Below are 27,991 nucleotides of genomic sequence, written 5' to 3' on the forward strand. Positions count from 1 at the left end.
CAGAGCAAGCAGCTAAATCATAGCAGTACAGGACGGCACCCCACTACATCGCTCAGATCTCGTACGCTTCTCATTAATGAAGCCAGAACCAGTGTGTGATTGGCTGGCGTTATTAGAATGGGCGGCGCTTATCGACACAGAAGAAAACACAGAGCTGCCGGCAGCCAATCAGAGGGTGACATATGAAGCAGCATCGACAGCGAAAGACCTAAAAGAGGAGTGAGCGCCCCCAGTGGTGAGCGCGGGCACAGCAGCGTTCCATATACAGTAGTGTACATGGCGACATTAAAGCGGGACTCCAGACTCACGTCCTGGCAGAGCACGCTATGTGGGGGGCTGGCGGGGGTCCTGAGCCGCACCGCCACTGCTCCCCTGGACGTGGTGAAGATCCTCACACAAGTGGGCACCTTCCACTCCAAGCAGGGCTTCCTGAGCTCCTTCCCGGTGCTGTACAGGGCGGAGGGGCTGAGAGCTTTTTGGAAGGGTAACCTGACTGCCTGTGTGCGCCTGTTCCCGTACAGTGCTGTGCAGCTGTCAGCTTATCACAGGTAAGTGCGTCCCCATATACACTTATATCTCCATCACTAGCATTGCACCCAAATATTCAGAGAACCTTCTCATGGTGTAGTGTACGGGGTCTGGTGACAAATATTCTACATTTGGTAATCCTTTATGTATGGGGATTCTTATTTATGATGTACACATTCCTAATCCTGTATTGGGTGTCTATATCCATATAGATTATGTATATAATATATATATATATATATATATATATATATATATATATATATAATGGGGCACATTTACTTACCTGTCCATGTGCGATCCCCGATCCGGAATGTCCCCCGTAATGCACATCTGCCGCGATTTAAGAAGATCGTGCGCCCGATATCCTGCATGTGTCGCTTCCCTGCTCAGGTCTGCTGGAGTTCACCATCTTCTTGCCGGTGTATGTAAGTGCTTGATCTTGTGACACAAACTCAAAGTTAAATCCTGCGGTTTGTCCGAATCCGTCGGATCGTGTCAAAATCCGATTGCGTGCTACACAATCCCCGGCGCGATCCCCGAAAAGTTGGGAAACCCGAAGAAAATGTGCCCACAGGACCCTTAGTAAATAAGCCCCATTCTCTGTGTTATGTCATGTGCACTCATTCCCTAGGCAGCTACGTGGATACGACCCATATACACATCTGTATACATGGCACATTGACTGAATACAATCAGCCAACAAACTCTCGCCCAGAGTACGGGTCATGTGGTATAGCCACAGATGAGAATCTATGGCTATACCACATGACCCGTACTCTGATCCTATCAGCACACATTACAGATTCCATGTGCATTTTAAGTGTACATTTTGGTACAGAAAACACGCAGCGTAATACTATGGCAGTCAAGGGAATGTGGTTTTGAAAAAGTAATGTAGACGTGTTTTTTTTTTGGAAAATAAAATAGCGATCATGCTACTTCTCTTGTGCCTCCTCGCAGATCTTTTCATGCAATTTTTTTTTTTTCACATCGAAGTCTATGGGAGAGTGAAAATCTGCATCAACTTGTGGTATTTTGATGCAGAATTACCTCACTCTAATAGGATTTCGAAGAAAAAAAAAAAGCACGTGAAAAATGTGCATAAAAACACAACACTAAAAAGACAAATCTGCATTAAAAACGCTCATAAAAACGGTGTGTATTGGATGCAGACTTTCATGCAGGTTTTCAACATGACCGTCCTAAACATGTGCCAAACATGGCAGCATTTTGAAGTCAGTGGTCCACCTTCTTATATTTGGAGTGCGCCAACATAAAATACTGTAGATGGTCATGATTGATATAATTGGCATATTGATCGCAGCAGTGCTGGCTATGGGAGCAAATTGCTGTATCTTGCAGATATAGTGTATACAGGCGGTCTCCTACTTAAGAACACCCAACTTACAGACGACCCCTAGTTACAAATGGACCTCTCGATTTTGGTAATTTATTGTACTTTAGCCTTTGGCTACAATGATCAGCTATAACAGTTATCAATGGTGTCTGCAATTAAGCTTTAGTGTTAATTCTGGTTCTTATGACAACCCAACATTTTAAAATCCCATTGTCACAGAGACCAAAAAACATTTGTCTGGAGTTACAATTATAAAGTATACAGTTCCGACTTACATACAAATGCAACTTAAGAACAAACCTAAAGAACCTATCCTGTACGTAACCCGGGGACTTCCTGTATTTTACAGAAACTGTCACGCTCCTTTTATAAATGTGGAACATTTAAGAATCCACCCCCTTTATAGACACCTATGAAACATTATTGTCCGTTTTTCATGGCCTAAATCTGTCTGTGACTACCTTTCCACATGTTCCATCAGATACTGGAGTATTTGTAGAGTTGGAGTTCAGGTCGGGTAGTGTAACAGGGGACTGGCTAAGAGCTCATATATCTGCAATATGCCACCTGTACCAAATTTAACTGCACAGATATTCCCAAGATGTGCATCACAAGCCGGGCAAACAGTATTACAGTTTCCAAAGTTTTTCCTGAATAGTTTGTATCACTGTTTACTTATTCTACCAATGTTTATTTAATGGGTAAGCTGTGTGTACTGCTGGATCCTAAATATTTATCTGTACCAATGCTCTCTTATTTAGTTTCTTATTATTAGTGGCGTTATTTTTAGGATTATTTTGATCATATGGTTATACACAGCACAGGTCCTAAAGGTGCAGGTGCTTATTCTCTGTGCTTATTTCCTTCATCTTGCCGGGTTACTATAGGTTAAATCTGTGTGCCAGGGAGGGAAGGACAGCTCTCAGAACACCATCCCGTCCTCCAATCCTGACCACTGCTGTGTCATGTGAGGGAGACGTCACCCACTCAGTATAACTCATGCAGTGCTGCCTGCAGGCGGTGTCCCGGTCATGTGGGCATGTAAAGGCATTTCTTCTGCTTCAACTATAAAAATGTATTGTATAGTGTCTGGCTTCACATTGGGAGAAAATCCAATCTTACTGCACATGCATGTGAATAGGTCCCCTATGTAAGCACAGGAATACAGTATCTACATGTAAATAATGTATACAGTATCTGCATGCAGATAGGTATTACTACTGTAAGGTGAAATAATGACATTATTACTCCCCCCTATCTTGCCAGCAGATTATGGTTTATTTGGAGGTAACACTAAGGCCCTGTTGTACTGGAGCAGATTAACATTGGTAAGGGGCAAAGTGTGACGGTGAGTACTGGGTCAGAACAGCAGGTCTTGTGCAAACTTAGTTCCTACTAAAATTCACTTTAAGGACCAATGGTAAACCAGTGACAAGGCTCATTAATGGATGTCAAAATAGTTGACAAAAGGTGACAGAACACACTGGGGAAGATTTATCAAACGTGTCTTAGAGCAAAACTGTTCTAGTAACTCATGGCAACAGTTTAGTGCTCAGCTTTCATTTTCCCCTTAGCAGTTTATAAAATGAAAGCTGAGCTCTGAATGGATGTTATTAGCAACTAGAATAGCTTTGCTCTCAGACAGTTTTGATAAATGAGACAAACTATGTGTCAGAGTTGGCTCTTTTATATGGCATTTTATTTGCCAGGACGCAAAATTGATGAGCGACGAGGTGAGTATAAAGTTTTTGATTCCCCCTCCCCCCCCGGAAGCTGAGATGAGTCACTGTGTAGAGGCTACGGGGGATGTCACATCAGATCCCTGCTTTTGTGCTATAGATATAGGGTCAGTTAACGATTTAAAAGATGAGATTCTTATGATACAAAAACATGCTTATAAGTGCAATAGAACCAAAGTTAGTCATCTGAAGTGACCCTATCCAACCCGTAAAAATTACTCTTCTCATCTCCATTGCATTTTTTTAATAGGCAAATACTTCCCAGTGACTGTATTTAATATTCCATGCCATGTACTGGGAAGCGGGAAATGCCAGATGCCATGAAATTATTGAAAAATCACATATGCGCCATTTTCTAGTGGGCTTGGATCTTGCAGCTTTTCACCCCGCACCCCAAATGACAGGTCTACTTTATTCCGTGGATTGGTTTGATCACGGTGATACCAAATTTATATAGGTTTTATAATCTTTTCATACATTTACATAAATTAGGACCTCCTGTACAAAAAGAAAATTCTTAATTTTGCCGTGTTCTGGCGCTAGTAACTTTTTCATACTTCAGTACAGAGCTGTGTGTGGTGTCTTTTTTTTGCGACTTCAGATGACGTTTTCAATGCTACCATTTTGAGGACTGTACGGCCTTTTGATCACCTTTTATAAAAAACCATTTATGTGTTGCAAATTGGCAAAAAAGTCGAATTTTCCACATTTGACACTATTTTCCGTTAGATGTTAAATGCGTGGAATAACTGTTATTATATTTTTATAGATCGGACATTTTGGGATGTGGCGATACTTACCGTATATACTCGTGTATAAGCCGAGTTTTACAGCACAAAAAATGTGCTGAAAAACGTCCCCTCGGCTTATACACGAGTTAGTGCACGAGTAAACAATACTTAAAAAATAATAAACGTATATACTCACCCTCCGGTGGCCCTGATGTGCAGCGCTGCTCCCCCGATGTCCACGCGGCTTGTCTTCTGGCTTCTGCGCCCGTCTTCTTTCTTCTGATGGGCGCCGCCATGTTTTTCCCCCGGGTGGCGCCTAGTATGACGTTAGCAGCGGCACGTCATACTATGCGCCTGCGGCTGGGGGAGGAAAATGGCGGCGCCCAGCAGAAGAAAGAAAACGGGTGCGGAAGCCAGAAGATGAGCCGTGCGGACTTCGGGGGAGCAGCGCTGCACATCAGGGCCACTGGAAGGTGAGTATATAGGTGTTTTTTTTTTTATGCTGGGCAGGCAGTATACTACTGGGGGCAGGCTGTATACTACTGGGGGCAGGCTGTATACTACTGGGGGCAGGCTGTATACTACTGGGGGCAGGCTGTATACTACTGGGGGCAAGCTGGGCTGGCTGTATACTACCGGGGGCAAGCTGGGTAGGCTGTATACTACAGGGGGCAGGCTGTATATAACAGGGGGCTGGCTGGCTATATACTGGGGGGGGGCTGTGACCAATGCATTTCCCACCCTTGGCTTATACTCGAGTCAATAGGTTTTCCCAGCTTATACTTGGGTCGGCTTATACTCGAGTATATACTGTAACATGTTTATGATTTTTACTGTTTATTTATATTAAAAAAAAAATCTTCATTTAATAATATTTATTTACCCGTATATACTCGAGTATAAGCCGAGGCCACTAATTTTACCACAAAAACCTGGTAAAACCTATATTTCTTTATTTGAGTATAAGCTGAGTTTGGGTTTTCAGCACAATTTTTTGTGCTGAAAAACTAGGCTTATACTCGAGTATATATGGGTATATAGCGCCATCATATTCTATAGTGCTTTACAAATCACAGGGGACAAATACACATATAATAAAACATGACAGAGCACAAGCATTCATATGGGACAAAACCGGTGAGGTCTCTGCTCACAAGAGCTTACAGTCTATTTATATCAGTTTTTTTTTTACTATTTTTCAGACCCTATAGGGTACTTAAACCCTAGGTTGTCTGATTGATCCTACCATATACTGCAATACTATAGTATAGCAATGTATGGGGATTCTACTACTCATTTATTACAATACCCAGAAATCATTCAGTCCCGGGTCTTACAGAGACCCAAGGCTGCCATAGAGACAAATTTTCTTTGGCGGATTTTACCAGGGTTAACAGCAGCATTAACACCGATCGCTGGTGTTACCGGTGGGTGTTTGCTGCAATATGCAATAACTAAACTTCTGGAACAAGGTCCAAAGACGAAATCAAAGTGGAGATGTGTTTACCATAATATACAGCAGCATATCTGCATAAACACATCATATAAACTGTTAAGCAGGTAGGTGGAAGTTTATGATTTGGGCTTGAGCTTCAGTTGACCATAGACTCCTCTGTTTATCAAAGTATTTTCAAGGCAAATGTGAGGCCATTGATTCAACAGCTAAAGCTTGGCCACGAGAGCCATCCAGGGCAGCCATAACAATAAAGTCAATGAAAAAGTTACATGCCTACTTTCAAAATCTGCTTTAGTGACCTAGTGTGTCTATGCGTGACAAGGAGCTAACTCCCGTTCTGATTAATTGTAGAGGGCCCCTTCAGCTTTCTTCTTTAGGGACCTTCTTCCTGAGGGACATTTTTGTCCATCAGTTTTTATATTTCAAATGTTAACTAATCTCCAACATATTTTTATCTTAAAGCTGTTGGTCTACAAATTCCTAATTCCGAGTTTCTATGGAGGAAAAGCGATGAGGATTGAAACACTTGCGTCCACTTTGGACTCATGCGGCATGCGCATTGGAGCTTATTTACTAAGGGTCTGCGGATCGCACTTACGTCGGATCTTAGAAATTTTCCTGTTTTGTGCCTCTGTGACAGGTATTTAACTGGGGATTGTGTTGCACGCGATTGGATTGTGGCACAATTGCACTGGCTTTCATGCGACAGATATTAGGGGCGGGCAGTCGAATGATCCGACTGATTCAGACTGAGCGCAGGATTTAATATTCAAATTGTGTTGCAACCAATGTACTTAGATACACCGGGAAGAAGAAGGTGAACTCCGGCAGACCTGAACGGGGAAGCGACACATGCAGGAAATCGGGCGCACGATCTTAGTGAATCGCGACACAGTGCATTGATGTTGGACAATGCACTTTGGGTGAACTCTGTCGGCCGGGTAAGTAAATGTGCCCAATGTGTGTAAAGGGACAGAAGTCAGGACCCCTCATTTTACTGTGTAAGCTCTGAATATCGGGCGCATGCGCTTTGAAGCAAGTTGTACTCGCTTCATCTTCACTATGCACTTCACTTTACTAGCTCTCCAAGCTGACTTGCCGTAATTCACTGTACCACCATCTCCCAGCTGCATAATTCAAGAAATATAGAAAATAATGCAAAATTAGGATTGTGACTGATACTTGTGGATAAAAATCTTTATTGTAGTTCACCATTGGCTTTTTTCTCTTGCATTTTTTTAGGTTAACTGTGCTGTTCATGGATGACTTGGGACAGATCTCACAATGGCAAGCTATTGTTGCTGGAAGCGTGGCTGGGATGTTGGCAGCTGTTGTAATCTACCCAACTGATGTTGTGAAGACTCGTCTCATTGTTCAGAACAGCATGGAGCCCACATACAGAGGCATCGTTCATGCTCTATGCTGTGTGTATTATCAGGAAGGATTCCGCTCTTTATATCGAGGGGTCTCTCTTTCCATTCTTGGTAAGATGGTAGAGGCAGGCCTGCCATTCTGTATTATACGTTTTTGGGGCTAACAGCCTATTTCACAGTTCCTGAGATCCATTCTCTTGTAGGGCCAGTTCACACCACATATCATTGTTTATGTGCATCAATTACTGTGAGCCACAGCCAGCAGTGGTCAGACCTTTTCATTTTACCTTTCCTCCCTTTTTGGTTCACAAATATTTGTGCAAGAAATTATCTTCTGAGGTGTAAAGTGCTCCTTATTTTTACTGCTGAATCCTGTCATTACACCTCTTCCTCATTCATCCACAGCAAACCTGCATGTGAATTCCACAAATACATTTAACTTGCTACATATCATTGATTTAAAGGGCACCTACCACCACGATTCTACCTATAAAGGTAGATCGGGTGGTAGATGGATGTAAGGCACGTGGGGATAGCTCTTTTTAGAGCTAATCCTCACGTCGCCGCTAACTTTTAATAAACTTTATTCCCTTAATATGTAAATTTACTTATGCGGCTACTGGGGCGTGGAGTAGCCGGGCACGAGGCTACACGGCGCAGCTACTCCACGCCGCAGTAGACACGTTACTCCTCCTACCCTGTTGTGTGTGGCACGCAGCCCCGACAAGCCGGAGTTCTAGGCATGCGCAGTAGCTCCGGCCTCGGAGCTGTGGCTGCTCAGCTGCGGACCTGCATTCTGCACATGCGCAGAACGCCATCATGTCGGACACAACAGGGTAGGAGGAGTAACGTGGCTACTGGGGCGTGGAGTAGCCTTGTGCCCGGCTACTCCACGCCCCAGAAGCCGCATAAGTAAATTTACATATTAAGGGAATAAAGTTTATTAAAAGTTAGCGGGGATGTGAGAATTGGCTCTAAAAAGAGCTACCCTCAAGTCCCTTACATCCACCTACCACCCGATCTACCTTTATAGATAGAATCGTGGTGGTAGGTTCCCTTTAAATGGGAGAATCGTCAGCCCTATGTAAACAAAACCTTTATATTGTTCCGCGTCTTTCTAATATAAAGGGTGACATTTGTCGGGGATTTTCTGGCATACAAGCCCTGAATTCATAAGCGGGCCGTGCCCTGTGGTTGAGTGGTTGTGGGGCATTCCTGCCCTGTGCCTGCACACTAGCTTTAGTCAGCGCCAGTTTAGGCCTGATGTTGAAGATTAAAGCACAATTCAATGCCAGGCCGGACATATTTTAGAATTATAGGAGGGGTGCAGCCACCCTCTGGATATATCAGGAGGCAGTAGCTGGTTGCACCAGTCTATAATAAATAATCCCTGAATTGTCTAAGTATGTATAATGTATATGTGAGAAAGAATATAGTGACTCAGCTAATCTGCTAAATCCGCTTTCTTGGGTCAGCTGCACGCGATCGTATTCTGCACGTGGAAACTGACCTGTACGTTATTCCGTTTCTACAAACTGCATACAATGCACAGGATGGGAATCCCTGCATCTTACTCCAGCGAGAACTGCAGCACCGGCGCTGTAACAATTCTTCCAGTATAGGTGGTACCGTTCTACTGGCAGACAGGGAATCCTTGAATATTATTTCTGTATGATGCAATGTGTGCAGTCCATGGGATGGGACCAACATACGGGTCAGCCTCAATGGGTTGAACACGTTCATGAGGGCCTTTAAAGGTAAAATCCTGAAAACACTAAGGCCTCATTTACACGCATATGACAGCGTGCTGGAGCGCCTAGCTCTCCCCTCTCCTTTGGAAATATAATAATACAGGGAAGGATAGAGCATACCGTGTATAGTATGCTGGGTGCAGCTGGGTCACCATAGCCGTCACGGCTTCGGCTGTGTGAAACAGTTTAAATCTGCCTTTAACATATTCTTATGTGATCCTGTATGGAACTTATGCATGGAAAGGTCCATATTTATATGCTGAACATATCAAAAGCTTTTTCCTCCAATAGAGGCAAAAGAAATGTAGTAGCATATATTACATTTTTGTGTCAGATATTTAAAGTACACTGACACAAAATGTGAACAGGGCCTAAATACAGGAACATTCTTCGTTTGTGACAGTTTTCTTCAGAAACTAATAATTTAGTGACTGTACTACCTACAGACATGATATGTGTAGAAGATGCCAATCTATATTTTCTGTATTCATATGCTATGTCGTATCTAATTCAACAACTATGAGCTACTGCAAGATAAGGATCCTGGCAAAACACTAGTAGAGGGTTCTCTTTAAAGTAAGGCATTAACCTCATTAAAAATACCAGGTTATTATATCAAAAGTTCTGTAATATAGAGGCTCTTAACCCCTAAATTCATGAAATAAGATTTAAATAACTTGTTTCCTAATACAGAATACCTATAATTGGAGCTATAATTAATTTTTGGCTAAAGAAACAGATGATTTGAAAGAACCGGCCTATTACTTAATACAGCCAGTGTTATATGCACCTATCATGTCTGTAGATAATGTATCATTTGTAGGAAGTCATCATCCTCCAAAATAATGCTGTACTCATCTTTGCCTTCCTAAACCTAAGACACTTACAAAGAAAAGCTTAGTAGCGGCCTTCATAGATAAGCCTGAGGTTTCTCATGTGACTGTAGTCCACAATGAATCTTCATACCATAACTACAGTTAGTCTTATACTTTATTACATAGTCATATGATGTCAATCTACAGAAAGAAAACTTTGATGGTAAAGAATATGAAACTTTTGTCCATTTCAGGAGCTGTTCCATTTTCAGCTGGTCTGTTTTTTATGAATATGAGTTTGGATAAGTTTTGGCAGAAGCCTGGTGACCGACTATCTCCAGTACAACATTTTATAAATGGATGTCTCGCCGCAGGAGTAGCACAGACAATGTCTTTTCCATTTGAAACTGTAAAGAGAAAAATGCAGGTAATACTTTTCCTTCTATGTTTCTTGTATGTTCTCAGATTGTGAATCAAAGGTTTTCAGTCCTGAGTTGTAGCCCCCTCCCTGTACCACATATATAAAAGGCTCTGGTACCCAGATGAACTCCATGCCAGCCAATATATTGCCAGTCTATAGTGAATTGGGGAGGGCCGTTTCTTCCCATCACACCCTTTTGTCCAGGCATGTTATGGTCACTTGGCATAAGGCTAATGTAGGTGTGGGCGAAATCACAATTACTCGATGTGCACCAGGATTTGTGACTCTTTCATGCCTTGTACGCAAGAACGCTGAAGTATGCTGCATGCTAAATACCCCTCATATATCTGTCCAGTTGGTTACCATACACTTTAGAAAGGTTGGCTGAATGCTAAATGCCAAACTATCATACCCATTTAGGGCTCATGCACACTAACGTATACCCGCCGTGCTGTAGCCCAGCGGGCACACATTGGTGTGTGGGGGTGAGCGCCGTTCTCCATAGAAAAAAGTAGTCGCATGGCCGTCGATACAACCAAAAATAGAGCAGGCTCTATCTCTTTGTGGCTACGGCTGGGAACGGTGAGCTCTTGTTACGCTCACCTTACCAGCCCCGTGCGCCATAGCCGTCTATGGAGGACGTATGTATGGCTGCAAATTTGCGGCCGTACATACGTCCACCAGACAGTCGTGTGCATGAGCCCTTAGAGTGTGTGTCTGCAATAAGGATTTATTGTTGATCCTGGTTCTTATGACAACCCAAAAGTTTTAAAATTATCACAGAGACCCAAAAAAATTTTGGCTTGTGGTTAGAATTATAAAATATAGCTGTTCCGACTTGCATATAAATTCAACTTAAGAACAAATCTACAGAACCTATCTTGTACGTAACCTGGGGACTGCCTGTGTATGTTAAATTATGCGGATTCTTGTCATGTAACTTCAATGTTATTGGTTTGCTCCTGGCGGTGGAATGGTCTTTTTCAGTAGACTAGGTTCTGAGTCTTGAAAATGGGTCTGAAGGAATCAAGGGAAAAAGCATATGGATCGAGATGTTGAGGAAACCGTCAAGTTTGGTGGAGAAATCCTAATATAGGGCTGTTTCATAGCCAAGGTTGTTTAATACTTGACCGGGTTCGATGGTGGTCTCTGTGCTGAGCTATTCGTGAGTGTCCTACAAGATGACTTTCTTTTTACACTAATGCTATGGGTGTGAAAAGAACAACATAGTGTTCCAGCAGGACTGCGACCTGAAGCATACGTCAGATGGCGAAGAAATAATTCAATGATAATTAAGTAGTGTCGGTGGATTGCCCCCATAGTTCCTAGACCTCAACCCAAACTGAACACTTGGCTAGAGTTGAAGAAAAAACTGTATGTCGACCAGTATGTAGTAGTCTCACATTCAGAGCTGTAGTGGATGGTGCCATATGTTGACTGAAATTTAAAAGTTGATAATATTGTTGCCCATATGCAACTTTGGCTTCAGTGCTCATGGATGTGTGAGAAATTACCACTTTATTGAATATTTTTGCTCTTGAAATACACTTGTGTTTTTTCGTGACTCTCAAATATTGATTTAATCTATATTATTTTACCATATAAAGGGGTAGTTTGAAAAAAATAATATATTATTAATATATAAACTTTTTGAATTATGCTTCAAAGGGTGGGGGTCATAAAAATAGAACAGTACTTGCACCCCCAGGTGTAAAGCTGACCATCCTGTGCTGAAAATACAAGTCATTTCTACAGTCTCGTGGCGCCTGTACCGAGGCCTGTAATTGGCTGCGGAAAAGGGACCTGCCCTGCATCGGATGTAAGCTGGGGAGCAAGAAGCCGGACAGTCAACTGTAGCCAGTGCTAAAAAGTGGTAAAGATGAGGGCACTTTTATTTTTTTTTTTATGCTCCCTCTCTGCAGCAAAGTTAGGATAAAAAATATAAAATGGACAGCCCCTTTAATATTTTAGATGACAGCCCTCTTGGAATGTTAGTATACATTATAGCATAGATCTTGCTAGTAATATATGGCGTGTACACACTCTTTCTTTTTTTTTTCTGTGCATGAGTAGTAAATGTCAGGTATGAGACACTTGATGTCGCTATAGCTTGTGTGTGCTTCAGATCGGGGATTACATTCTCTAATCGCCTGCTGCCCTGAGGTGACTTTCTTAGTTTTGTGGAGAACATGAAATGGCCACTAGGTGGGGCTAATGGAATATAACGTGCTATTGCTAATGCCCTTGACAGCTGTTATGTTGACCTTACAGTCGGTGCTTCTTATTCCTGGGTCATTACAGTGATCTCTTTTTAGCACACACCTTTACTCATGTGCGCATGTCAGGGTCTGTAACCGGTAGCTGAGGAGATAAATCATAGTGTAGACAAAATTAATTCTATAATGACCAGACTTGCACACATAAAATATGAGTCTCAGATATTTGGTAGATGCATTATATCTGAAATGAAGTGCTACAAAATCAATACATACAAAATTACTTGATAAACTTTATAATATGCATATATCACTTAGATGAGATCTCAACATCTACTACAGGTTATTGCTTATGTGTATTGTATATCCATAGCTGACATCTATGCATCCAAGACTGTAATGTAAACTTTAAGTGGTTATATATATATATATATATATATATATATATATATATATAGTACAGACCACACCTTTGGGCACACCTTTTCATTTAAAGAGTTTTCTTCATTTTCATGACTTTAACAATTGTAAATTTACACTGAAGAAATGAAAACTATGAATTAACACATGTGGAATTATATACTCAACAAAAAAGTGCGAAACAACTGATAATATGTCTTATATTCTAGGTTCCTTTTGCTTTGATTACTGCTTTGCACACTCTTGGCTTCTCTACATGAGCTTCAAGAGTCACCTAAAAAGGTTTTCACATCACAGGTGCCCTGTCAGGTGTAATAAGTGGGATTTCTTGCCTTATAAATGGGGTTGGGACCATCAGTTGTTTTGTGTGGATACACAGCTGATAGTCCTACAGAATAGACTGTTAGAATTAGTATTATGGCTAGAAAAAAAAGCAGCTAAGTAAAGAAAAATGATTAGCCATCATTACTTTGAGAAATTAAGTTCAGTCTAAAATTGGGAAACCTTTGAAAGTGTCTCCAAGTGCAGTTGCAGAAACCATCAAGCCCTACAAAGAAACTGGCTCACATGAGGACCACCCCAGGAAAGGAAGATCAAGAGTCACCTCTGCTGCGGAGGATAAGTTCATCCGAGTCACCAGCCTCAGAAATCGCAGGATAACAGCAGCTCAGATTAGAGAGCAGGTCACTGCTGCACAGAGGTCTAGGAGCAGACACATCTGTACAACAGCTGGTAAGAGGAGACTGTGTGCAGCAGCCTTCATGGTAACATAGCTGCTAGGAAACCACTGCTAAGGACAGGCAACAAGCAGAAGAGACTTGTTTGGGCTAAAGAACCCAAGGACCAGTGGAAATTTGTGCTTTGGTGTGATGAGTCCAAATTTGAGATCTTTGGTTCCAACAACCGTGTCTTTGTGCAACACAGAAAAGGTGAAGGAATGGACTCTATATGCCCCCGTGAAGCATGGAGGAGGAGGTGTGATGGTGGGGGGTAATGTTTTGCTGGTGAAAATGTTGGTTGGGGATTTATTCAAAATTGAAGGTATACTGAACCAGCATGGTTACCACAGCATCTTGCAGCGCCATGCTATTCCATCCGGTTTGCGTTTAGTTGGACCATCATATATTTTTCAACAAGACAATGATCCCAAACACACCTCCAGGCTGTGTAAGGGCTATTGGACCAAGAAGGAGACTGGTGGGGTGCTATGTCAGATGACCTGGCCTCCACAGTCAGCAGACCTGAACCCAAATGAGATGGTTTGGGGTGATCTGGACCGCAGAGTGAAAGCAAAAGGGCCAACAAGTGCTAAGCATCTCTGGGAACTCCATTTTAGGTGACTAACTCTTGAAGCTCCTCGAGAGAATGCCAAGAGTGTGCAAATCGGTAATCAAAGAAAAAGGAACCTAGAATATAAGACATAGTTTCAGTTGTTTTTTTTGTACATAACACCACATGTTAATTCATAGTTTAGATGCTTTCAGTGTGATTCTACAATTTTTATAATCCTGACACTATAGAAAAGTATTTTCGTGAGATGGTGTGGCCAAACTTTTCGTCTGTACAGTATATTTATAATAGATTTAGTTGGGGTCTCCTCTTAGCACATGGTATTCTTACTGACATTGACATTACTGTAGAGTGTATTTGTTTGATTTTTTTTTTTTTCCGGTAACAACCCACTCCATTTTAAGATGTCTTCCCCTGGATTTTTCATGTGGATTTGAATGTCGTACACAGATTTATTAAAGGGGTATTCCGAGAATATGAACGTCTGACACAAAAACCCATAATGATTTAATTGAATGAATACAACAATACTCAATGTCATTAATCACAAAACAGAGCTTAAATAGTTTGATTTTATGATTTACAAAAATTATGGCCTCCCTAGGTGGAGTTATCACTAAGATGGCTGCCACTGGAAACTACAAGTCCCATGATCCTTTAGTTCTCAGTAACTCCTCCTGCTTCTTATGCTCTGCTCCCAGTAATGATATAACAGACTGTCCTGCTGTGTTACCATAGTAATGATGTGTAACTGCCATCACCACAACACTGGCCATACTGGATGCACTTCAACCAACCGACTACAGCCAAACATAGTGGTGATCACATGACCTACCCAGGCAGGTGCAGGACATGTGATGTGGACATGTGACCAGAAAATTCGTAGAGAAAGGGTACAAGAAGAGTGATATTATACAAGTAGGTAATACAGTAGCACAAAAAAATTGGAAAGAATTAAGAACTAAAAGAAATCCCATCAATAATACAGATAGAGACAATTTGACGTTTATCTCCACATATGACAAACATTCAAGAATGATTCAGAATACAATATTGAAACATTGGGATATACTCCAATGTGACCCCAATTATGGTAAAATATTCAAGAACAAACCATGTTTTGTCTACAGGAAAGGAAAATCATTAGCGAATTATCTAATCAGAGCAGATGTAGAAAAGAACTCTAATAAATCTAAAAAACAATCGTTCCTTAAAGCACAACACAAAGGTACATTTGCATGTTTATCATGTCAAAACTGTAATTCCATTATAAAGGGCGACATATTATACCATCCTACTCAAGGTACACCCATTTCAATAAAAGGTTGGCACTCCTGCAACAGTAAAAATGTCATATACATGTTGAAATGCCCATGTGGGAAAATATACATAGGACAGACATCTAGAAGCATCAGAATCAGGTTAAACGAACACAAGAGTGCCATAAGAACACATTCAAAAACAGGAACAATAAAAAAAGAAGACAAGAGTAGTAATAAAAAAATATGGAGAGACGACAGTAGCAAGACATTTTGTAGAAAGAGGCCATCAAGTGTCAGATCTTAGATGGATGATTATCGAAGAAGTGGAAGGCAGTGATAGCGAACAAATAAAAACTCAATTACTCAGAAGAGAAGTCTATTGGATTAACCGTTTGGAATCTCTAAGTCCTAAAGGTCTAAATGAGGATTGTAACTATAAAGTATTTCTATAATAACATATAACAGGGTAATGTAATATATCGAGAACAAATATATCGAAAAAATAACGTTTACACATGTTAAAAAAACGTTAAAAAATGTTTACATATTGTTAAGTTTGCACATTTTGATATTTGACGTCTATATACTTAATGTTATGCCACCATTTAGATCGTAGATTGAATTTATATACACATTTAGTTATTGTATGCATTTGCTAAGTTTATATTATGCACAATACGGTAACTTCCGGCCAACAGGGTTTAAATACCTTGGAGAGGTGTGTCGTATACGTCTGAGGAAGGGGGCGTGTCCCTCGAAACGTCACAACAGGTGGACGATACCACTCTGTCCAACAGTCAGAGACAAGGCAGTCTCAGCCCTGGGGCCTCCAAATATGTGAGTGTTGCGAAGAAAAAAACTACTAGAACGCCAAATTAGGTGAATTTCTTTATATCTCTAAAATTCATGTGATAGCACACTCACTAGGACGTACGTACACTAGCCGAAAAAATGTTGTAATATATAAGAAGATTTAAGAAAATGAATTGATGTAAATACATGTATATATTTGAAAGAAGTAAAACTTGATGAAACAAAAAAAATGGTTTCAAATGGTTGATTTATAGGGCACTATTCATAGATGCGTTTATTTGGTGGACCAGGAGATCCCCGAAGCCCTAGACCTAAGATTCACTAAAATACCTCTGTATCTTATTATCAAATACGTCTGTCCAGAGACATGTGACCAGCGGCCATCTTCTGTCCTGTGTCTGCTCCGCAACGGACTGTGCGGAGGAAATTAACGGACTGATTAAAGGGCCAGTAGCATATTAATTCTTCATTACATTGCATGTACCAGCATTTTTCTGCTAAGGGGAGTAACGTTTTAAATAACTAATTACACATTAGCTTATATTTTGAGTACCCATTTGTATATGAATTATGCTGATTCCTGGAATACCCTTTTAAATGTGGCTTTGTTAAAAGTTGTAAATTCATATGCATGAAAGAACAGGAAAGAAAGTATTCTAGGCTGTGAAATTAACACCACATTTGCCAAGCTGTCTAAACCACTAAAGTAGATTGTACATACACAACACTCCAAAATGGATCCAAACACATCCTGGTAATAGATGACACATCTGCCCTATAATTTGGACACACATTGGGCTGCTTAGAAAGATTTGGTCTACTGAAATCAAAAATGCCTGAATTGTATTTCCCCGTTTTTTCCATAATGTATATACATTTGATTATCCGTAGGATTCATCTAAGATGTATGTACAGCCTGTGTATCAATGTAAATGACCTATGTGTCTGGCCATCTCAGTCCAGCTTCTTTTGACTTATTTTTCTACATTTGTGGGCTAATATTTACATACTGCAAATTCACAACATAAAAGGGATCCCCCTTTGACTCCTTGTTGAAATACGTCCACGTGATAAGTCAAGCTGTTTACAAACACACATTGAGCAGGAGATCTGACATTTCACAAGAGCCTCCTGGGAATGTGAACCATTCTGGACTTTGGCCAGGAGAGAAGTCGCCTCTGTGTGCAGACCACCACCTGCCAAATAGATCTCTGCTTACATAAATAATCTGCATCCATATAACCCTGTGCTGGAAATGACACTTTAATACTGTAAGCCTAGCACCTCACCACTCACATTGAACTTACTGAATGGATAATAATTCTATTTCCTGCTCTAGAATTGTAGACTGTGGGGCGATGTATCAATCTGTCTACCCTACGGCATCATACTGGAGTCATTTATAGTGAGTTTAAGGGTTTTAGACAGTTTCCCAACATGCCCAAAAAAGGGGTGTGTCCTCTGTAAAAGTTTCCTGCAGGAAATAGCTTGTTCACCAAAAAAATTTAGATTCTGGTGCAACAAACTAGAGCAACTAATAGAAGGTGTAAAGTATAATTAAGGGTGCATTCACACGCGGTATGCCCGCCGTGTGGGCAATACTGCTCTGTGCTGGAGAGGAGAACAGAACATAGAAAACAGCGGCGCACAGCCGCACACTCACAGAAAGATAGAGCATGCTCTGTCTTTTTGCGGTGTGCAGCCCGGATCGGTGCCACACATGTGTGACACCATATTGCCGCTATTGCCGTCTATGGGGACGAACATGCGGCCACAAATTTGGGGCCGCATGTACTTCCCCGCAGACGGCAATGTGAATGAACCCTAACCATTTTTATACTGCACGAGATTAACCATCCGGCATCAGACACAGGGATTAATGTTGCACAGCGGAGAACCATCTAGTCCTACTCTGCACTGGTCTAAAGACTAACACATTTCCCCATTTGTTGGGGCATTCATTCAGCTGCTAACATAAATTTCTAGAAGGAATACAGGGTTTATACAGCTTAAACTTCTAAGAAAAGATCGTGTGGAATTGTCATCATGTAAACAATAAAGTTGCTGTATTTACTAAAATGTACACGTTAGAAGTTGTGACATGTTCTCTTTAAAGGAAATCTACCATCAAAATCTATCATGATAAACCGGAAGCACTCACTCATAGATCCAGGCACCGTGACTGTGGTAATCTCCTTATATTTGTTATCCATGCCTTCCTTCCTTATTAAATGAACTTTTCAAATTATACTAATGAGCCAGAAAGGCTCCTGGGCTGTTACCAGAGCCCCCAAACCCAGTGTTCTGGCTTCATAAACTGTTACACTATTTTACTCCCTCTGTTTGCCTGAGCAACAGAGCAGCAGCGGAGGAAGTTTCAGCACACAGTGGGAAGGGGAAGCTCTCCTTTACATTGCAAAAGCTGCAGCATGGAGGGGCTCTGGTAACACCCCCCAAGAGCCCTTCTGTCTCATTAGCATAATTGTAAAAATAGTTTTTTAGAAAGAAGGAGGCCATAGATACCACAGTCACAATGCCTGGATCTATGAGTAAGAATTCCTGGTTTATCATGCTTAAATTTGATGGTAGATTATCCTTAATATCTGAAACCGACCAGAGGCTCATCCTCTATTGAATGACTCTTACAGTGGCATTTTCTAATTTTTTGTCATCTACATAAATCTAAGAAGTACGTGATTTATACCATGATGCTTTGACTAGGATTTCCGAATTTTAGCCACTAGTAAGATAAGTACTAATACAGGTGAACAAAATGATAAACTGTATTGGTAATATTAGGAAATCCAGACACAGAGAGTGACAAAAAGAGAGCGCAAATTTACTAAGGGTCCCGCAGCATTTCCAACAGGTTTTCCAACGTTTTCGGGTATTGCACTGCACGGACAGGGTTTTAGAAGGGGATTGTGTTGCACGCAATTAGATTTTGGCACATCGGCGCCGGCCAAATGTGGGCCGTCGGACCATCCAACTGATTCGGACAGAGCGCGGGATTTAACTTTCATATGTATGTATTATTGCCTCCTCTTTTCTGTTCATCTACTTGCTCCTTGGTCTCTGACTATTCATGTTGTAGGTGGTTCTAATACAGCTAGTAGAAGACAGGCTCACCTTTGATCTAACTATGTCAGCATGAACCTTACAACCCTCACACTGAAATGCTAATATATTGCAAAGCTCTTGGTAGTGTAAAGCAAGCAGACAATACAAATATGCATTTTCTTCATAACCTGACTATCTTGATTGTATAGTCCTTCATTAGATAAAGGCCTTTTACATGGTGCAGTTATTGGGAATGACTTTTCTTTATAATTCTTATGTATAAATGGTAAAAAGGGAATGGGAAAACATTCACCCAACAAACATGCTAGCGGTTATTCATCAATGAGCAGATTTGTCCCCAGTTTTTGCTTCTCCTGATGATTGTCATAGATTTTATTAAAGATGAAAGAAAATGTGCTGTAAATAATGTACATTACTAAATGTAGTACGTTCAAGTGTTGTGCACAGGGCCGGTTTTAGACAAAGTGTGCCTGGGCAAACTAAACCAAACTAAAAGTGGGGCTCCAAAATAAAACTATTTTATGAACAGTCAGTCAGTAAGAGGCTCCTTTACCCCTGCACAATAATAACACTTTGTATTTACAAGCAGTAGTAGGGTAAGGTATAGTGTTTAATATGGGATTGTAGGAGAATGTTTTTAGAGATTGATGGTCGAAGATACATATGAAAGATGGTATAGATAGATGATAGATTTATGTATGCATAAATATTAAAGATAGATAGATATGAGTGATTGATTGATGGATGGATAGGTAGGTAGGTAGATTTATAGATAAGTACTGTAGACAAAAAGCTAGATAGATAAATGGTTGGATAGACCGATATATACATGGGTAATAAACACATTATGTGCACCAATGTGCACTATTTTTATACACTTTTAGTTCTGCAACACATTCAATCTGAATATTGGATGCTTTTGAAAGGAAGTGGTGCCCTTACATTGGCAGAACTTTGTGTTGCATTGATTTTACTAATGTAGCTGATGGCAGTGTATCTCTTCCCATCATTAGGAAAATACTGACTGCTCTGTACTGTAATAGGAATTCTAGACAAGAAGTCTGTTGTGTGCAAGAAATAATCTCAAGAATACTGATGATATCGGGGTGGTAATGTCATCTCTGCCTAAAGTTCTTTAGGTAGAGCTGGCCAAATCCTAGTCATCATGGCAAAGTCCGCTGTAAGAACCAGGTTTTGCTTTTTTCTGTGACTAAGTCAAATGTTTCAAAAACTATGGCCATCATTGAACCATTGGACCACATTAGGTCCGTGCGCCAGTCTTCTGTCGGACTTTGTACATTCTTTTCAGTCCGAACTGCTTGCACGGGTATTCAATAAGTGTCTGAGCCACATATGCGTCACATTAAACCGTTTTGTGTCACTGCTGCACTATTCTTCATGCAACACAAATTTCTGCACTGAAATGGGTGTTCCGGTGCTCAATAGGACCCTGCGCCACATTTATCATGCAAAGTCAGAAAAAAGTTGGTTTCCTCTGTCAGGGCAGTGCAGGGAGCGCCAGAAATCCCGAACTATTTTTAGTAAATGTGGGCCATTGTGTATTGCTGTAATGCATAAGTAGTTAATGGATCAGGGAGCCTTTTGCAAAAGATCGTCTTGGGAGGACCACCTCTATCCATGCACAACTACTTTTTATGGCAGATTACTCCCACGTGCAACTTTGGCCTAACCTTGTTTCTAAAAAAAATGGAAGATCATGACTCCTCCTTTGCACCCTATAGGTAATACTGACTCCTCTTGCTCCCCTTTAAAAATCAGACCACCCTTTGTGCAGTGTTTTGAATGCATAGCTGATGAGGGTGTTTGTATCTCAATAACAGTGTGCCTACACTCTCCAGCCATGAAATGCAGCAGCATGTGCATCTTTAATGTTCTTCCCCTCCTATCTACCATCAAAATCAAGCATGATGCCTCTGATACTACTTATAACACTTACATTGCCTTCCCCTCCGTAGGTCTCTTTCCTTTGTTCTTGCCTTCCTGTCCTTTTTTGAATGTCTTTCTGTTATGTGACCACTATAGTTGTATACATATGATCTCCCCTGAATAGGATGTTTTGACATCTTGTGCCTTCTTAATTTTTTGTATATACTTGGCCTCTTTTGTCCTGCTGTTCTCTAAACTAGGCTCCGTATAATTACTGTCTATTGCCCCGTTAGGGGATTCCTGACATACTGTGCCTCTCCGCTATCTGTTTGGCTTACCTCTCAATAAAAACCTGTAAATTCATACACTGAAGAGACTCATTGGGGCACATTTACTTACCCGGTCCATTCGCGTTCCAGCGACGAGCGTTCGGGTCATCTGGCGATTCATGAAGGTCCTGCGCCAAATGCTGCGCCGAAGTCCGCCGAGGTGCCCTGGAGTTCATCGTCTTCATCGTGGTGCATGTGAGTATGGCCCGTGCGACCAATTTTTTTTTTTTTTTTAAATGCGGCGTTTTTTCCGAATCCGTCGGGTTTTCGGCAATCTTCTGTCTTGTCATCAGCGTGTAAGCGGACACACCAATTTAGTGTGTCGAAATTTGGACCTCCTGGCAAAGGAGCCAAGACAGTACAGCTAGCAAATGACTATTAATTATTTGTAAATAACTTTTTTACCAAAAATATGTTTGGACATCAATCACTTTCATGGCTATCTTAGTCATGAACATAACTTAGGGGGGCACTATGTGCAGTTTGCCTGTTTATAGTGCAAATGGCGCCAGATTCCTGATGTGTTGCCCACGTTCTTCATGAATCTTGCCCTCCCCCCCTGCACTGCTCCGACAGAGTGCACCTTTAACATGGGAAGTGCGTCACAATTCTATCTTCGCATGTTAAATGTGGCACACGGTCAGACTGTGCATTGGAATAGTGCAGCTGCATCACAAATGTAGCATGTGCTCTTCTTAAATACCTGTGCAAGCAGTTTGCACATAAAAGAATGTGCAAAGTCCGCCAGCAAAATGGTGCAAAGACCTTAGTAATTGTGCCCCAGTACCTTAAGTCACATTATCCTTGAAGGTAGTGCACATGACTGACCAGATTGGTTGATTGCACTTGGCCCCATAATTGTAGAACATGTCTACATTATTAGATTTTCCAGTTTTTGTCATAATTTTCTTTATTCTCTTAAGATGCCCTAACACCTTCAGTAAGAGTCATCCAAAAAGTTTTTCAGTCGATGGCTTTACCTCCCCTACCCCCTTCATTCCTATGCATCGGGTAGTCTTTTGTTCTTGGTCTCATGCACTGATGTGTAAGGGCAGCTTTAGTTCCCCAATGTAGGTTCACTTCCTGCTACACTGTTCCAAATACTCAGCAGTCAGGGACACTCACTTCAGGAGACTCTCAGATCTCCTCCAGGGCTTCTGCTCCATGGAGGAGGGAGAGAAGATCTCCATCCTGGTGGGGCAAGAGGAGACCACAGTGGCCATAGCCGCACAATGGGGGACATGTATTATCGTATCTGCGCCTAAAAAATGTCAGGATCTTTTGTTTTTTTTGGGCACACAATTGTTGTGGATCATTTATAATGAGTTTGCACCAGAAAGAACAGATGTTTCCGACTATCTCGACTCCTCCGTCTCTTTTTGGCGCAAGTGGGCGTGGCCTAACTTTTCCACATTATCTGTCACATTTATGTGTATTTTGTCGGCATTTTTAGGCGCAATTTTTGGCACACAATAGACCAGGAAAAAATTGGTCAGAGAGCAAAATTAAGGCGCAGTCCATGTCAGATTTTGGCAAACATCTCATTGATGTTGGCATTTTTATGGCGCACGACTGATTATTACGATCTATCCATTATTTACTTACAGCCGTGCGCCACTTTAAAACATCGGGCTGTGCTTTCCGGAGACTGATCTCCGATGCTGACAGTCGTGCTTGCGCTAGAATTAGTAAATCCCCCCCCAATGTGTCACTGCTTGCCATAGACTGAGAGACATGTACTATAATAACCCCCCAAACCCCATGTCCCCATTCATCCTGTTTCCCATGACCCTGTACCCCACCTTATTCCCCAAAATCCAATATTTTATAAATGCTTTGGCAATGCTAACTTATATATCGTCCTGCCAATAAAGCTTCGTTGAATTGATACCATCGTAAAGATAATCATCTCGAGTTTTGAGGATCATCATTGAAGCTTAGGGTCAATTATAGCCCATGTTAGTTCAGTCTCTGTTGTACAGCCTTGGCTTCACTTAGTAGAAAACCAGTATGGTGACATTAGCACAGGAATGTAGTTATCTTGCTATGGCTTCTGTAATGGATAGTATCTAGGACAATGGTTTACACGTCTATCTCATCTACTTTCCCGCTGACTACTCGCCTTTTCTAGAATATATATTCTTCATAGTTTTACTCCCGAGGTTTATATCTAGGCCTGTATATGTGCCCTGCTGGGTGAAAACTGGATTTACCTGTTCTGGGTGTAGCAGATGAACCATGGATATAAATACAATGGGGCACAGCTCAGTACAACATTTCATATGTAACACTGAATAAAGTCCTGTGTAAGATAGACAGCAAATAAATGAACAATTGGCTATCTCTTTATCATATCTGGCACCAATGGCCCCCAAAAGAACACATGGTCTAAAATGGGGTCCATCAGATTTCCATCGTGACTTGACTGTTCTAAGACTATAAGGTGGGAACAGACCCCTTTGGACACATTGGGGGAGATTTATCATCAAGTTTCCCAGGTAAAACTGTTCTAGTTGCTCATGGAAACTAATCAGAGCTCAGGTTTAATTTTATAAACACCTGTGGGAAAGTGAAAACTGAGCTCTGATGTCTCTGCTCTAGGAGACCTATAATAAATCTGCCCCATTTTCATTATAAAGCCTTCTGGTTTCCATATGTATATTGGCAGTAACTGCTTTCATTTAAATTTTGACGAATCCAAGAATGGATTTTATAACGATTTTCTAGTGTTAGACTACAAACTTACTATACTGCATCATACATAGTTATAATTGGTCATGATCAGAATTTGTTGTCAATCTCTGCATGATTCTACAAAATCACCCACAAATCCATTCACACATTTAGGATAAACTATCAATAGACAATCAGTTTTTAACACATCATGAGGAAATTGCATAACCACAGAAACCACAATGACTGCCCTGCATATCAGCAAAGCTTACTGCTACAATTTGGCTGCCCCCTGTGTTGTAGCAATAGAAGAATGTATGTATGTATGTCTATATATCTATGTGTGTATGTATTTGTCCTCATCTACAATGCTTAAATTAAAGAACTCTAACCCTAATGAATGTATTTTTTTTAACTCTGCATTTTGGAATGTGGGACTCACCCTCAGGGTTTTGTGTATAGCATCACTTTAATTCCAAATTTTAGGATGGTTGCCATTTGAAAAAATCAGATGCATTTCCTTAACAATAGTGGTGGAATTGCATTGTGATACTTGATTAGACTTATTTCACAGTAGTACTAAATATTAAACAGCAGCCCCCCACCCTGTCATCTTTTGGGACACTGAAGTTTTTAGTGCACCCATGGCCATTAGCATCTTTGCAATTAATGGGTGTTTGCATTGAAGACTCCAGACCTTTTGTCTTTTGTAAATGTTAATTTTCTTTTTTATCTTTGCAGGCACAAAGCCACATTCTTCCACATTGTGGGGGGGTTGATGTCCACTTCAATGGTGTGCTTGATTGCTTTAGACAAATGGTGAAAACAAAAGGTGTGCTAAGTCTCTGGAGTGGACTGACTGCAAACCTGCTTAAGGTAACTCCAAATCATATTTAAACTCCTTTATTGACTTCCTGACTTTTAACATATATCTGAAGAAAATGCTAATTATAGCAGACTAATACTACATACAGAGATATCTAAAGGTTCTAATTGTAAAATTGGGTTACAGTTGGGTTGAAACTGATAATTTGGAGGGGGGGGTAGTTGATTTCCTCCTGTAACAATTTTCTCCCTCAGCCACGTGTATTGATTTAACATTGTAAAATATTTAGAGGGAATTATCCAATTTATCTCTTATCTGCAGCATAGGAGATGAGATGTAAATCAACTGCTGGGGCCCCTTTTCTTGTGGTCATGGTTGTCCCAGCAGTCAGACTCCTCTAAAACTCATTGCTTGCTGATCTCTGGCATTCCCATGAGAAAAAAGAAACAGGGATTGGAGGCAAATCTCCTTTAATTTCCCTCTAGTTATGCAACTGTATAACATAACTAAAAGTATCAATACACAGAAATACTATGGAATGTAAATAGTAAAAAAGTTTGTGTGCAGCTCACCCACTCGTCACGCTTCTTGGGAATGGTTCACATCGGGAAGTTACATTCAACAACGTATGGCTAGCACGTGTGGGAGTGCAATCGCGTTCAGCCGCTTGGACTGCGGACGGAATTCGTGAGCTTCAAAAAGGTGGGAAGGTTAGTCATGGCATGACTAAGAGCACGGACGTGCTCGAAACGCGTAGGCGATTTCACTACCATCTGTGATGATTTAAGGAATCCCCAATAAAGTTTCAACATTTTATGAGGATGTGCCGCGTCTTCCCACCTTTTTGAAGCTCACAGAAATACTATACAGTAATTCAGATAATAAGATAACTCAAGCACCACCTGAATACCTGTGCAATGAATCAAACAGGCGTTGGTCCTTTCCCATATAAGAGAGCAGATTTTTTATGTATGTACACCAATGTGTGTGGTTTTTTTTATTGGGGGGCCTGGGAGGGGTGTCTTGTCCTAATCTATTTCGATGGACAAGGTACACAAAATACTTTCCATCTTTTTTTCTAACAAACAACCTGACAATGATCTGTACAAGACTTATGAAAAATATCTGCTGTTTAGGAAGCGATGTTTTGCTCTTCCCATGTTTTTCACTTACGCCAATTTTCCTTTTATATTGGCAGGTTGTCCCTTATTTTGGTTTGATGTTCACCACCTTTGAGTTCAGCAAGCGGCTCTTTCTATATCGAAACGGTTATATCATTTCCCCATTGAGTAACCAGCTGACACCAGGCGTGGATCAGAGCCTTGGACCCCGAGAATTGGAGGAGCTGCGCAAATTTATAAGACATAAGAATTTTGCCAACAGAAATCCTTCTCTAAAAAGCTGAGTAAAAAGAAGAGAGAACCGGAAAATGCACTATACGTTTATATTTATGGAATAGCATTGGGTTCTTACTAATATATTTTTTTAATAAATAGAAATATGATTTTTATGTTTATTAGAATATTGTCTATGGAAATATCATGTTTCCCTGTAATGATGACCACCCTGTCCTATTCATTCATAGCAATGCAGCATTGACTGACAACTTGTGTCACTAGTGTTGCATGTCCAATATACAGTGTAAGGTAAATAATGTAGGCTACAAGGTATAAGCACATACCACTAAAAGCTTCCCTGAATGTTGTGTGTGAATGTAGCCCACTTCATTGCCCCGTACACATTGGGGCACATTTACTTACCCGTCCCGTTGACGCCGCCGAACCGGAATGTCCGACGAGGATTTGGAGCAGCTGCGATCCACTAAGATCTTGCATGTGTCGCTTCCCCCCCATCCGCCGGAGTTCACCTTCTTCTTCCCGGTGCATGTGACTGCTGATCTTGCGACACAATTTCATTTTTAAATTCCGAATTGCGCCCCCATGAAAAGCTGGTGCCGATGCGCCACAATCCAATCGCGTGTGCCAAAAACCGGGGCAATTCAGGGCAAAACGGAAAAAAATTTCGGGAAACCCAACGGAAATGCATCCTATGGACCCTTAGTAAATGTGCCCCATCATGTAAAAGTTATTTGAAGGACTGAACTTATCATCTGCCAAGGGAGAGAAGGATTGGGCACATTGAATCTCCTTTTGTTCTTCCTGGATATAAGACGCTGCCACTGCAGTTGTGTACTGTCTCTGATGGCAGAGGTATTAGTCCTTTTCTAATCTAATTCTGTACATCATACATTTTGTTTACACTGTTTATTGTATATTTTAGCTGGAAATATTCTATATTTGACATAAAACTTGATATTTTGAAATTGCCAAATACTGTACAATTTGTAGTTGATGTCACTGTATGTTCCCACTAAATCCCAGTTGTACATTGTAAATAACAATAATAAATTATTTTCTGTAATATAAACCGAACATTGTCTTTGTTTTTAAATGTTACAAGTACTGCAAAAATGTGTTATGTTGCTCAGGATCATCAGTCAGACACTTGTTTCATTTTTAGATTCCAATGGAAAAAGAAAAGCATTTGTGCAGTCTCATTGAGTTTTTTTTTATTTTTGCAATCGAGTAAAACTCAAGAATTGCATGTAAGCTGGAAATGTAAAAAGCAGTGATTGTTGGAAAGATTTGAGCATTTTATATTTATGGTATGTTCCTGGAACTTGCTCAGTTGGACCCAATAATAATACAAGTGACACTTTTAAACATCTCTCAAGTTAGAGTACATTCAGACGTCCGTCTATGGGGATGTATATGCGGCCGCAAATACATTCCCATAGACAGCAAAGGCGGCCCAGTGGCAGTACGGTGCCACACATGTGTGGCAGCGATCGGCGCCATACACGGGGAAAAGATAGAGCATGATCTATCCGCCCGGCGGACATACCGCTGTGTGAATGTACCCTTATTCTCATATTCTGGTTATTGAGGAGCTGCCCCCCCTCCACCCCCCACACATAACCTCCGGTAACTGCTCCGTCATGTGTCTAGTTCAAATTTGAA

General features: G+C 41.0%; 1 protein-coding gene across 1 annotated transcript; it reads left to right on the plus strand.

Annotated features, from left to right (window-relative positions):
• On the plus strand, positions 1-27,381 carry SLC25A43 (solute carrier family 25 member 43). The gene is made up of 5 exons (XM_072123994.1): positions 1-548; positions 7,057-7,298; positions 10,008-10,180; positions 24,887-25,021; positions 26,170-27,381. Exons 1-5 carry the CDS (start codon positions 277-279, stop codon positions 26,374-26,376), a joined length of 1,029 nt encoding a protein of 342 aa, XP_071980095.1. The 5' UTR covers positions 1-276; the 3' UTR covers positions 26,377-27,381.
• Positions 27,382-27,991: the final 610 nt, after the last annotated feature.

This window comes from Engystomops pustulosus, chromosome 9, assembly GCF_040894005.1.
Source record: "Engystomops pustulosus chromosome 9, aEngPut4.maternal, whole genome shotgun sequence".
NCBI classification, from domain to species: domain Eukaryota; kingdom Metazoa; phylum Chordata; class Amphibia; order Anura; family Leptodactylidae; genus Engystomops; species Engystomops pustulosus.

What these genes read in the sequence shown, in the direction of transcription:
- SLC25A43 (XM_072123994.1), top strand. Translation starts at nt 277, where the DNA reads ATGGCGACATTAAAGCGGGACTCCAGACTCACGTCCTGGCAGAGCACG. An exon ending in GGTCTCTCTTTCCATTCTTG is followed by an intron (nt 7,299 to 10,007) that starts GTAAGATGGTAG and finishes TGTCCATTTCAG; the next exon opens with GAGCTGTTCCATTTTCAGCT. An exon ending in CTGTAAAGAGAAAAATGCAG is followed by an intron (nt 10,181 to 24,886) that starts GTAATACTTTTC and finishes TTATCTTTGCAG; the next exon opens with GCACAAAGCCACATTCTTCC.